The following is a 14,298-nucleotide window of genomic DNA, read 5'->3' as shown; positions in this document are numbered from 1 at the left end:
ACTACGGAAACACTAGAAAACGTATATTAGTAATAAAAGTGGCTCCGTAGAGCCAAAAATACTCCAAAATATGACCAAGGGACGGGGGTAAATCATTATATACAATAGACATATCACTCGCCCACCATGACCACCAACCCCCTTGATCTTGCTATCCCCCACCACCGACCACCGACCCTCCTCTCTCCCACCTGACCTTGACCTGTTTTGAGGGGCTTTCTGTTATGGTGGAGGTTGGGGTCGGGTTTCTGGGCTCGTGGAGGGGTGAGGGGTTAGGGCTTGTGAAGGGTGGGGTATTATGGGCAGGCGGTGTCTGTGAAGGGGAAAGATGGTTTTTGGGGCTGGGTTTTTGAGAGGGTGTGGTTTTCGGGAAGGGCAGGGCGGTTTTTGGGGTTGGGTTTCGAGGAGGGGGCGATGGGGCTCGAGATGGGGTGGGTTTTAAGGGTGGGGATTAGGAGGTGGCACATTTCCCGATGGTTGTGGATGGGAAGAGGGGGTGCCGGAGGTGGAGCAGTGCTGGTGGTGGAGTGGTGATTGAAAAGAAATACTAGTAAAAAATTAAATTTTTTTTAAGCTAATCATAGAGCAGCACGTGACATTGTAAACTTGTTCAACAGGTTACAATTGGTTTCGACTTGTTTAAAATTAATACTTCCCAAATGTTGTAATATTATGAATTAATCAAAAGGTTGTCTTATTTAATTTCAACCGCTTAAAGATTATATTAGTTATTTCAATTTTTCCAATATTAAAAACCGAGAGAATACTCTATTTAAGTTTTTCAAGATTAACCCGATATTATAAGACTTTTTTCACATGCCACCTCAGAATTCTTCACTCTTTGTAGTAAAAAAAACCGTAATAGTAATTACTCATACGTTTTTTTCTTTTTATTTGAAGCGAAGAAAGAAAATCAGCAGTACTAGGAAGAGGGTAAAAATCCTGAGAAGAGAAGCTTAACCGGAGTTGATGAACAGCGACAATTAAACAGCAAATCAACATCAATTCACCGGAATTTCTCAAAATCCGACCCGCTATATAAGCGGATTTAGCCTTCAATTTACGAATCCAAGTGAAGGGTTCTGCAATTCAATTACTCATTCATGGGTCGTCCTCCTACTCATGGCGCCCCGTCTTTCCGCTTCTTCCCTGCCGAGGTCACTTTCTCCCTCCTCTTTTTCCGTCTTTCATTCAACTTCATTTCTGGGGTCATGTATTTTTGAATAATTCAATGTGGGTTACATGCAAATTTAGTGAATTTTTTTGTAAATTGGATTTAAATATGTTGGTGTTTTAAAAATTTGGGTTATGTTGGGATTTTAATGTGTTGTTGAAGTACATTTTTTGGTCTGAATTTTGTTGAAATTATGAGCATGATCATAGTTGTTTTAATTATCTGATTTTTTTTATAAAAAAAAATTTGGTTTTTTGTTAATGTAAAATTTGGTTTTTTGTTAATGTAAAATTTGATGTATTTATATGAATGTTGTATACAGCTAAATTATTCATTCTGATTGAAGAAGATGACTCGGTTTATGCTGTGAATGACACTTGTAGTTCATTTGCTTGATGGAAATCGCCATTCCAGTTAATTGGATACTTTGAGTATCATAATTGATACTTTGATTGAAACAATTCTGCTTACTAAAGGAGATGCATTCGGATAAATATAAATTCTTGTATGTTTCATGTGGAATGGCAGTTGACTAGGACGCTATGCTTTTAATTTGGTTGTAAAATCAATTTCCTGCTGCTGGGTTTTTGCATATACTTCCTCTGTTTCTTTTTGGTATTTGATCGTGTTTTTATTTTTTTATTTTTGTTATGAATTCATGTGAGGTCTTGTTAGATTTGTTTCGATGCATAATTTAAATATATCAAGAATTTATAATTTTTGCTTACTGGTAATTAAGATATTAATGGTTGAATTTGTGAATTAGCAAGTGTGACTAAAGAAATGTGTCAAAGAAAAAGAAGTAGAGGGTGTTTAAGGTTTGTATCAGTACAGACCTTTGGCCCTTTGTATTTTTAATTTGTGACAATTTGTTACTAAGTCTTCTCCTATACACTGACAAATGGGGCGCCCGGGGGTGGGGTTGGGGAGGAGGGGAGGTTTCAGCCGTTTAGACTATTTTTATGGAGTAATATAGAAGAATATTGCATTTGGTGAAAGGTGTATAATTCACCCTTTCAATCTCTAGAGTTGTTTTGTTCAAGGCATACGTTCTTCTGAAAACTGACCTTGTCTTATTAGTGGAAGCTCTATGGACAACTATGTAAATTGTATTATATGCATCAAGAATTTGTTTGGTTGCTTGCATAGTATTTCAACTGTTTGCATTTCTTTTAATTCAAGGTGGAATTTGTTTGCTTTTAGGTTGCACAAATGGAAGCTCTTTTACGAGAACATGGTGGTCATGTTCCAGCTAGAGAGGTTCTTATGGCGCTTGCTGATAGATTCAGGTTTGTTACCTTTTTCAAATAAGGTAAGCTGTTAATTCCTATTTTGGTTTATCTGATCGAGGGATATTTATCATGAGTGCAGTAATTCATCGGAGCGATCTGGAAAAATCACAGTACAAATGAAGCAGGTATCGAATTAAATCTTAGAAATCAATTGATTAACCCATGGCTGTCACTATGTTCTTGGCTTTTAAAGTAATGTTTGATCACTGAATTTCTATTGCTTATGTTGTAGGTCTGGAACTGGTTCCAAAATAGGCGTTATGCCCTGAGGTCAAAATTGGTCAAGGCACCTGGGAACCCGAATATGCCACCTAATCCGCAGGCTGAAGTTACTCCAGTGAGAAATGTACCCTCTGTTCCTCAACAGACAATTGCACCATCACCGTCAGGTAGGATGAGTTTGATCACCAAGCATGCTATACCCATAGTATCTATAGTCGTAGGACGTTTCCCTACATTTAACTTTGGAATTATCATGTGTATTTATGTAACAGTAACATGAATATCATGTATCCTTTCATCCTGCTTCTTCCTTGGCATATTGATTTCTTGACCTCTAATACAAATGGTTTTTCCAATTTGGCTTCTAGACCTAGACTGATTTTGAATTGAGCGTTAGTTCTGATTTATAAAATTACCTTGGATATATGCTCAAACAATTTCCTGGTTTTGTATTCATTGTATCATATGTTTGTTGCTCTAGGGATATCAATATTCATTTTTGTTTACTTTTTTGCCAATGCATTGTAAGGACCACCTTAGTATAACCATTTCCCTCTCCTTTAAAAAAGTATGGTTTAGATTTGTAGAGGAGATTAAGATTGGTGGATGAACACGTGAACCTGTGTGCGTCTTTGGTGGTAGTGCTGATTTTGCTGGTTAATGATTAGACCTTGGGCTATTGAATGGAACACGATATGGTTTATGAATGAAAATGTGTTGCAAGACAAAACAACACTTGCAACGCAGCTTGAGATTTTATTACTAAAACTCTAGCTTTAATTGCACCTATTTGAGTCATTTCAATCGGAATTTCAAGTTGATGACTGAAAGAAGTTACTGAGAGCGAGAATGCCAAATCAAGGAATTACTTTTTACATATTTGACAAAGCATGCAAGGGAAAATGGCTTGTACTGCTGAATCTCTACTCTTTCTTACACTAGATTGATAAGGGTTTTATATTAGATTAAACAATTTGGACTTGGCTTAAGTCCAAATTCGAACAGAAAACATTCCTCTTGTTTTTTTTGATTGAGTCCCGATCTAAGCCTAATTGAAACCAAATCTAAACTTGCTACTTTGTATCCAAGCCAAATTACTCCCTCCACTCCTAAGTAAAAGTCCTATCTCACCCAAAAACTTGTCTATAAAAAGTCCCATTCCACTTATCTATTTCTTATTTCACTTTTAGTCAACCAAACCCCACTTTCTTATTACTTTATTCATTTTGAATAGAAGGCTGCCCAATTTCTAACCTTGATAAGTTTATAAAACTTATTAAGGGACAAATCGGTAATTGCATATTAACTATCCACTTGTTCCTTAAAGACTGTCAAATGACCTTCAATTGACGGTAATGGTTTTATGTTACAGATCATTTTCAAACCCCAAAAACCTTAACTTTCATTTTCATAATTTCTCTCTCCTTCCTTCTTGTACTTTCATGCCCTCTTGCTAGGATTTTCCTCTTTGAAGCCCTCATCTAAATTTACTCTTCTTTTTGAGTTGATTTCGGTTCTTGGCTATTTGATTATGTGCTTTCTCTTTTTTCTCCTGTTACTTTTTTCTCACTCCTCTCTTGCACAAATTTGCGCCCCTCAACGTGAAGCTTCATCATTGTCAACCCTCTTCACTTTGATCAGATCTTTGTTCATCCCTCTTCCAAATGGAGTTTTATAAATTCAAGAAGATTCAACAGCCATTTGCCCAAATATCATCCAAAGGAAGGAGGTACCAAATTGATTTCAACTTGGTACCAAATGAAACAATTGGTGTAATATTGACATAAATTTAGTACCAAGCTGACTTCTGTTTGGTAAAATTAACATACATTTGGTACCAATTACCAAAAAAAAAAAAGCGTCATGAAGTTTTCTCTATGTTTTGTGGCGTGAAGGGTGGACAAATTTAAGTGGTTTGCTGCCATGAATTTTTTTGGGAGAGAAAATGAAATTTTGCATGAACCATACTTCACTTTTTGGAAACATAAAACATAACTCTGTGAGTTGACAACCGTTAAATGCATAAACAGCTAACTCTGCTTTTTCATTTATTATTATTATTATTATTATTATTTATTTTTTTTTTAATTTATTTTTATTATTATTATTATAAAAGTTCATTTTATTTTCAAGAATGCCACTTGATTTGTAGGTTAGGAATTAGGTATTTCCCCTTTCAATAAACCAAAATTCACTATCTTGTTTTTTATTTTTCACTTTTAATCAACTATACCCCATTGTATTAATTCTTATTCAAATTTGGTTCATGTAGCCGACCCCACTTATGGGATTAAGGCTTTGATTGATTGATTGATCCTTACAAACATGAGCAAAAAGCAATTCAACTTTTTATGTAGGAACGGAGGGAATATTAAAATTTTGTGATGGGCCATATACATTAAATATCTCGGAATGGAGGGAATATTGATATTTTGTGATGGGCCATATACATTTATGTACAAATTAATGAATAATTAACCTTATCAAACTCATAACTTGGCTCACATACCTTCAAATGCACTATTACATTCACCTGTTTGGGCCTAATTTTTGTGCTCTATTGTATATTATTTTTAAAAATGATACATTTATGTCTTTTTTGGATCCAGATATCCTATTCCAATTCCAAACAAAAGTTCCATATGTTTAAAGATTTAATCCGTTAAAGAATTGTTTAGTTTGGACTTTGGACAATTTGAAACTTAACCTTTTGCCTCTTTGAGTTCATATGCAAATTAAGTTGATTTGAAATATGTTCTAATATAACTCCTTGCATTCTTTTTGGTTGCCTCCTTTTCTCTTTAAGACCTTAGGATCAAGAGTTATACTCCACCCTTCGTTTTTTTTTTTTTTTTTTTTTTTATGTTCTTGTTTGAAATCTTGCAGCTAATCACAACTTGAGAAAATGTTTTAAATTCTTTCCAATTCATGTTGTAAAAACACGAGTACATGACATATGAGGTCTTATTTAATTTGTCTCGATGAGTGCTTTTAGAATATCAAGTTTATAGTATATTTACTATTCGCAATTAGAGATCTCAATGGTAAAAAATGTGCATTGAAAAAAGTGTGTAATTCAAAACAAGAACATCAAAAAGAAACAGAGGCTATATAGGTTTATATTTGAAAGCATTCTTAATAGTGCACTTTTACAAAATTACCTTTTTACTCACTCTATCTGAATATAAATGACCATTTAAGGTCACTTTTCCCCAAAACCAATTTGTCGACCTTTTCAAAGTTTATGAAAAACCCAGTTCGACGATTGTAGTTGAATAGGTTGAACAACATATTGTATAAATATAAATGGAGGAGAATAGAGGGAATTTTTTCTATGAGTAGTTGAGTTCTAAGATTTTATGGATGTAGACACTACTAGATTTCTTTTACTTGAGTTTTGCATTTATTCTTATGTAAGAACATTATGGAAGTAGTTTTATAAAGTGGTCATGAGAAGTTTTTATTCTCCTGGAATATTAGCATATCCAACATTCCTCAGTTTGTTTGATTTTTTTTGTGATGATGATTTTTTACGGCCAATGTTCACCCATTTATTGTAAATTAATAAATTGAAAGAAAAAAAATCCATAGCCATATGAACATATATTCAGATATTCCTGTATAAATAGAGTAGTGTTTTTTTTTTTTTTTTTTTTTTAATTATTATTATTATTATTTTTTATTTAAATTAATTATACTTTAATATTGTTCAGATTTTTCATGCTTTAAAATTACTTTCAACACATTGACTTTAACGTTTGCCAATGTACAAAATTGACCAGTTATATTTTCGCTTATATATTGGTAAAGATTACAAAATTGATATTATCCATTGAGCTAAATCTGACTATATATTGAGCTAAATCAAACATTTTACATACTCGTGGTGATTTTGTCATTTATATACTTTCTCCATTCTTTTAATTGCAACATTAGGCATATCATGCTTGTCGATGCACATCTTATGCTATTAATATCTTTTATTTTATCTAAAATTATAAAAAGCAATCGAGGTAAATCAAGCAAGATCAGACATGATTGTGTTTCTTCTAACATATAAATCACAAAAGATGGTTAAAAGAGTGTAAATTGTGGAAAAAGTCGAACGTTGCGATTAAAAGAGAACTGAGGAGGTATTGTGGTCAAAGCAATCATATGAATTGTGCAAAAGTCAAAGTGTTGCAAATATATAGAACAAGAGGAAATATAATATATATTTTAACATTAATTACCTTGTTATGCAAAATTGGGTGGAAAGCTAACAACGGGGCATTAATTTTACTCATAAGACTGTTAATGAAATAATGACCTAGTCCAATTCTTCGTTAATATTTGCATCTTTGTAGAGAATGCCTAGATTTTTAGCTTTACAGCGCTGCAAGAAAGCCAAATTGGTGCTGTTTTACTGACTAATGTTTTTAAGGAACAGGCGGGAAGGCCTATAACCATAATTTTTTTGTCAACCTCCATCGGAACAAAGGGAACAAATTATTGGTTTACTTACATTTTTTTCTCATGGCTATATTAATGTTACTAAAAAGAAATTAAGATATCTAAAAACACAATTGTACAGACCTCTAGAAGAATGGAATTGGCTAGAATCTTCTACATGTGTTGGTAGTTTGGGAAGATTTTCTTCTTTTACCAGGCATAATTTAAGTCGTAAAGCAAACAGGACATCAATCAAAAGTACAAATCGTTGCAAGAACAAGATCCACCCTCCTGATCTTGAGAAGCTATCATATATAAGAAGTTGGCCTACCTTGTATAATATTGAAGGCTAACTTTTTACAGCTTGTTCACATAAACTGCTCAAGGAGTATTGTAACCTAACTGGCCTTCACTTTTTATGACAACCTAGTTCTAATTAATTTTTGAACTTGTTCTACATTAAAGAGAATTATTGGTGGCATATCTGAATCTAGTAGACTAATTTATTCTGTTTTAGCATATTGGTTAGTTTTTCTTGGAAGAGCGAGGAGACACAGGTAAGAATAAATGATGTAAACTGATGGAAAGAAGAAATGGATGAGAATTATTGTTTCCTACTTTATGATGATTATTGTTATTTATTACTTTATGGATTGTGCATGTTTCAAAATACTGGTACAACAACAGTTAAATCCAGACTGTGCAGTCTAATTTAATGTTGCATTAACCCTTGCCCATTTTAACCAAATGAGACTCAAAATAAATTTCCAGAATGAAAAATTTACTGTTCATAAAATATAGCCTTAATAAAATTAAGAAATAGCAATAGGGAGAATTATAAGTTATGGTGATGGGGATTTTCCGCTGTATACAATGCACTCTCTAGCATTCCTATTTTGTGACAAGTTTATATATAGTGTCTCTGTTTTACATACTACCACTATATAACCTGTTGGTCAACTCAACTGTTGCATAAATAGCAGAAGTGTTTGTTGTTGACACTTCAGTTGATCAATTTTTACGTTGAACTTTTGCAGCATAATTTACTATGGCTTGTTTGGCCAGTAGGGGTAATGTGAAGGGGTAAAGAACAAGGGAATGGAGGAAATTTGCCCCTCATTTTTTTTGAATAGAGAGAAAGAAGAGGAATGGAGGAAAGATATCTTCAGCATTTAATTCTGGCCATTATATCCGGATTTTCCGGCCTTTATTTCGCTACCGTTTTTTGTTTGTTTTTCCCTTGTCACATTTTTCATCTTTAACTCTCTTTTTGAGCCTCTCTTCTCTCTTCCTTTGAAAGGAGATCTCAGGGCTTTGTTTACCCTCTGATCCGACAACATGAAGCGTTCTGTTCCTTTGAAGGAATACTCAGCACCTAAAATCGGTAAGATTCGAGGTTGAGTAGTAGTGGCTGGAATGCTTTCTGTCACTCTATATCCCTCTTTTGAGTTTTTTGTAAAATTGTATCGTGAAGTAGGGTTTTGTGTCCCCTCCATTATCGATTTATCTCCTCTTCTATTTTCTTCTCAAATTAGCGCTGAGATTCTGAGAATTCCTCACTTATATTTCCTCCTCTCTCTCTTATCTCTCTTTATATGAACCTAGCATGATGCTCTTAGAGGCAATTTTACTAATCTGTGATGTGAACAAAGTTAGATTTAGAGTGATATTTTGATGCAGGAAAATTATTCTGTGGATTTTTAGACTAAAAGTCAAATTCTCTATGTAGTTGGATGCATCTAGCTTTTCGATTTCTCTCTTTCAACTAATCTGCTCTGCATCACTTGTAGCATAGTCATGTCTTGTATACTGAACAGATATTTTCCATGTTTGCTGAATGGTATTTGTTTATTTATCTTTTGCACTTTGTTTGTCAAGGAGTGATATATCCAGGCGTGTTTATGGAGTTGCATTTGCTCTTTTGATAAGAATGCACAATGATATAAATGTTCTTTACATCCTAACAAGTCCTAATATGTCTTTTTAGGTCATAATGTGGCAAAAAATACAACCGAAAATCCTTTAATGGAATTTGAAGCCAAATCTGCTAGGGATGGGGCATGGTAAATAGATCTTCTATTTAAATATTGATAGTAATACATATTTAATCTTTTGGTAACTTTATAATTTTTATATTTGTCATTAATTGTTTATTCAGAAACTAATACTTGATATCTCTATCTGTTAGGTATGATGTCCAAGCATTTCATTCTCATAGATATCTTGAGACTGGTAATCCCGTAAGTGTTCAGAATTCATCTGATTTTCATAAAAAACTATTAAATTTGGAGGTATATGTAACCTTTTTGGCCTTGCCGAGTTACGAGAAAGACTTAGTGATGGTTTCTGACTTCATGAATAGGTTTTGAGGATCTGCATTCCTTCTGTGTCATTTTAGCTCACTTTTCTTCCCATGAAACCCATTGCCATTATATTTTGTAGTCGGCGTGGGTGGGGTGGGGGGAGGGGGGGTGGTAATCGCAACTTCAACCTTTCACCTCCACATTTATTTCATTACAAAAACTTCCTGTGTTGACCAGCGATAACAATGCTGGGAGGTGGGTATGGAGTATGGACTCTGGAGGCCAGTATAATGATGGTGGTTCCAAGTTTGAATCTATGTTTCTTTTTTCTTACATTTTAAAATGTCAATAGATTGGAAGAAATTGATCCTATTTATCTATTTTTATTTTTTTTGGTTGAGATCTAGAGAAAGCCTGTGGCAAGAATTATAACCTCTTCTCTCCAATCCTCTCATACCTCAGTACAGCCTCTTCTTTGGCCTACCAAACCTTCAAAAATCACTCATTAATGCCTAGGAATCTAACCAAATCCTCAGCCCCTTCATTACCATCAAGACTAAGTTAGAGAGCCCTTGCTACCTTGTCTGTTACCCTCCTTGGTGTCAGCAAGCAAGTTTGTAACTTTAAAGTTACCAAGGCTCATATTTGGTCGTGGTTGCTGGAACCAACCTCGAAATATTTTCAGTTTTTGAAAAAGTTTCACTTCTTTATTATTAAATTACTTGATTTTTGTGAATGAACAGAGAACTCTGTAATCAGAATTATATCTTATGTCGGAATACTTCTATATTATTTTTTATCACGTATTATGTTGTCATGGGTAGAAATTACACTTATAACTGCAATCTAATTATGATGGACCATTCAGGTACTCGCTTACCAATATAAATATGTCGCTATAGCTGGGTGTTTTATCACTGCTCCACATATACGTGGGGTTTCAGCTTTAAGGCCTTTCGCAAGGTACAAGTTGTACAATATATGCCCGAATTTGTACAAGTCAAGCACGAACATACTACCTTAGTTTCACAATGATTTTAACATTTGTCATTTTGGTATGTTTCAAAAATGTTCTTAACATGTTGCTTTGTCATATCCTCTTTACTATCCTAGTCCACAATGTTTACACATTTCCACTCACTCTTTCTTACCCTATTCACTTTGTTCTTCCGCCCACCCACCTTTTTTTTGTTTTTTTTTGGTGTATGGATTATCTGTATCTGTCTGGGAGCAAGAAGAGTTATCGGAATCTAAATGCTTCTTCAACTACAAAATTTTGTAGGAAAATGTTACCTCTTTGCCTGCCTTTCTTTTCCCCTCTTCTCTGCTTGTTTTATAATCTTGATAATCATTTATATATTTATTAACTTATTTATAACTCTACAGAAGAGAAAGCTTTCTGAATCAATTTGGAATCAAGTAAGATATGAGAAATATCTACTAGACTACAACACATTTAAATTAAATCATCTCAACATTCATCAATATATCTTAATATTTACCTTTAAAAATTTGAGTATATTCTCGAAGCTTAATAACTTGCAGAATACAATAGAATTGGATTCTGTTACAACAGTCAATATAATTTTAGTTAAATGAGTCCTATTTGATTCTCTCATGGATCCATGGTGACGTAGATCTAGTTTACTAGTGATCTTTGGTTACGCTGCTTTTAAATAAAACCATGATAGCTTGGCTCCTAGTTATTCAGAGTTGTTGCTGGTTTAGGGTGTTGGCCTATCTACATCTTGTGCTCATTTGTGGTATCCTATATAGGACAGTCTTGTTGTTGATTAATATTTAGCTCTTTATCAGATATGTGCTGAATAATTCTAGATGTAGAATTATCTTTGTTCTTGTCTATTTTATCACTCTTCTTATTATCTTGGATTTTCATGTCAACACTCGACACTGTGACGTGTATGAAATTTTTACCCATCACTTTGATTTCATCTAGACCTAATGATCTTGATTAACATATTGGTAGAGATAAACTTTAATATAGAAGGATGGCAAACAGAAAGAAAATAAGCCAATATGTGCTAAAATATGAGCTATAGATAAGGATGTTAATCACAACTAGGAAACAAGTAATTCTAAAATATTTGTAATGTGAATTGACATAAGTAATGTAGAATCAGGAATGTGTTTCACTAATGCTGTGTCCCTGCATACTTGTCCAAATTTGGATCTTTGCATGTCTAACACTTGAATTTGTGCTCATACCTGACACTCGTACCCATGTCTGAATTATGGGTTTCAGGAAGTTCTGATCCGTTTTTCTGGATTTGGGCCAGAAGAAGATGAGTGGGTTAATGTTCGCAAACATGTTAGACAGAGGTCACTTCCATGTGAATCATCAGAGTGTGTTGCAGTTCTTCCTGGGGATCTCATCCTCTGCTTTCAGGTAGGACTTGATCATTCAATTATGACTTAGAATTGGCAATACATTCTGACACTGTGCTTTTGTACTTCAAATATATATTCAGGAAGGAAAAGAGCAAGCTCTTTACTTTGATGCTCATGTCCTTGATGCTCAAAGGAGGAGACATGATGTAAGAGGCTGTCGCTGCAGGTTTCTGGTCCGTTACGATCATGATCAGTCTGAGGTATTTCTCCACCTCTGTGTTTCTGCTACTTTTGATATTCTACAAGATTTCTTAACATAAGAGATACCCGAGGGAGAAAAAACAATACCTCTGTGTTTGAAGCTGTAGAAAGTTGTTGTTAATCCTTAATTTGTGCAAAGAAATGGCTCAAATTGTAGATCTTATATCTGCATTTATCCTTTTGTATCGGGTTATGTAATTCCCACTGAAATCATATGGTGTATCTTGTGCGATAGGAGCTGAATGATTTATCTTACCTGTCATTGAATTGACATCTTGGCTATACTTTAAATTTTGGTGCACTTAGTAGAAGACCATGTTCCCATGCTTTGAGTTTGAAGTTTTGTTAAGGAAAATAAGATTACTTTCTCAGTTTCTCTTAGTTTTCTAATAGTCGTAATACATTTCTTTGTATGAAGTTTCAAATTAGGTTTTTAGTAGTCACATGGGCAAGATATTTCATCTCTCTCCCTCCCCTGATACATGGGTCTCCTAAATTGCTGCACTCCCCCCCCCCCCCCACCCTTTAACGAAGGAAGAAGCCAGCCAAATGGAAGTTATATGGGCCTGATGCATACAATCTCCTGACATCCAGCTTTAAATTTACTTTTTAATGTATGAACTTAGGAGGATGAAAAGGGTTTTTTAATTTAATTTATTGATTCTTTTCAAAGTTAATCAAAGAAACACTCATTGTTCTTTTGTTTCTGCCTTTAGGAAATTGTGCCCTTAAGAAAAGTATGTCGTCGGCCAGAAACTGATTACAGGTTGCAGGTGCTTCATGCTGCCAATGAATCAGCATCAGCATCTGTTTCTGCAGACTCCAAAAAGGCTGTAGTTGACCCTGCTTCAAGCAGCTCATTGAGGGTGACTAGTCATAATCCCAGTGCTTTTGTTGGAGTATCTGCTCCTACTATTATGAGTGCAGGGGCTGGTGGTCCACATCCAACTACAACTGCAACTCCAGTTCCAACTGTAGCACCTGCTCCAACTCCAGCAACTGGTCCTGCTTTAGCTTCAATCCCATCTCCTGCTCCTACTTCAAATTCAGTTTCAACTCCAGCTCCAGCTTTGGCTAATGCTTTAGCATCAACTTCAGTTCCAGCTCCTGCTTTAGATTCAACTTCTGTTGCTGTTTCTGCTGAGGCTGAGCGGGCTCCTGCTTTAAATTCAACTTCAATTGCAACTCTGGCTGCGGCTTCGGCTCCAGCCTTGGCTCCAGATCTGGCTCAAGCTCCAGCTCCAGCTCCGGCTGCGGCTGCGGCTTTAATCCCGGCTCCAACCCTTTCTCCAGATCCAGCTGTAGCTTCATCTTCCATTCCAATTTCTGCACCATATTCATCTCCGAGTCTGACTTGTGCTTCAACTCTGTCTCCGAGTCTGGCTTGTGCTCCAAGTCCATCTGTGAGTGCTACTGCTATTCCGATTTCTGTTCCAGATTCTGCTTCGGCTCCACCTCCAGACCCAGTTCTAGTTACTACTCCAGCTCCAGTTCTGTTTTCTATTCCAGCTGCAGCTCCAGAATTGGGAAAGACTAAGAGTGGCAATTTAAGAACTTCAGCTACTGAAGCTTTTGCTGAGAACATTATCAATCCTGGTGCTGCTAGCGAGATTGTAGAAGTCAAGAAGGAAGAGGGACAAAATCTGGAAAGTTCTATGTTTGCAGGAAGCAACATCTCTCAGGGAGAAACAAGTGATAATCCTTCAATAACAATTCCTGGATCAGAAAAACCTGGAGTAATTGAACCGATTGAACAGGCTATGGCAGTGAGCACTGCAACAACCGGTAGTAGTCCAATTGTTTCAAGTCTTTCAACGAAGGCAGAGAGTAGCAATCAGGCTGTGTCGGCTGAGGATACAAAGGAATGAAACATGGAATGTAGCTTAGGTTAAATTAGTTCCTAATTTCTTATCTTGTTTTTAGACCCATTATTTCTTGCTTCATCTGCTCAGCTGCTCTTTTGACTGCTGCAGTATTTGACAGTTGTAGTGTATTTTAATACTTCATATAGAAATCAACTCTATAACTATCGCAATGCTTGATTGTAGTTGTATATTTTCTGAATTTTTAAGTCCCCTTAAAGCACACTTACTTGCTAGTATTTGATGCTTAAAGGTTGATTTATTTTCACATAATTGCAAACTAATTGCTTTTTAGTGTGAAAATTTTATTTTTGAGGCTTCCTAAGTGTTAAAGATTCAATCTTTATTTGTGATAAGTGATTGAAACTTTAAAAACCACTAAATTCCATGTTATTTTATGTTAA

General features: G+C 35.1%; 1 protein-coding gene across 1 annotated transcript; it reads left to right on the top strand.

Annotated features, from left to right (window-relative positions):
* The first annotated feature begins 905 nt into the window (after window positions 1–905).
* Window positions 906–14,067, top strand: LOC110737731 (protein SAWADEE HOMEODOMAIN HOMOLOG 2-like). Its single transcript, XM_021918062.1, has 9 exons — window positions 906–1,157; window positions 2,378–2,463; window positions 2,546–2,591; window positions 2,699–2,855; window positions 9,107–9,182; window positions 9,308–9,359; window positions 11,686–11,829; window positions 11,912–12,031; window positions 12,749–14,067. The coding sequence occupies exons 1-9, from the start codon at window positions 1,104–1,106 to the stop codon at window positions 13,898–13,900; spliced, it is 1,887 nt and encodes a 628-aa protein (XP_021773754.1). The 5' UTR covers window positions 906–1,103; the 3' UTR covers window positions 13,901–14,067.
* The last annotated feature ends 231 nt before the right edge of the window (window positions 14,068–14,298 follow it).

This window comes from Chenopodium quinoa, unplaced genomic scaffold, assembly GCF_001683475.1.
Source record: "Chenopodium quinoa cultivar QQ74 unplaced genomic scaffold, ASM168347v1, whole genome shotgun sequence".
Taxonomy (NCBI): Eukaryota; Viridiplantae; Streptophyta; class Magnoliopsida; order Caryophyllales; family Amaranthaceae; genus Chenopodium; species Chenopodium quinoa.
Note: the sequence above shows the minus strand (reverse complement) of the source record. Positions and strands in the feature narration are given on the sequence as shown.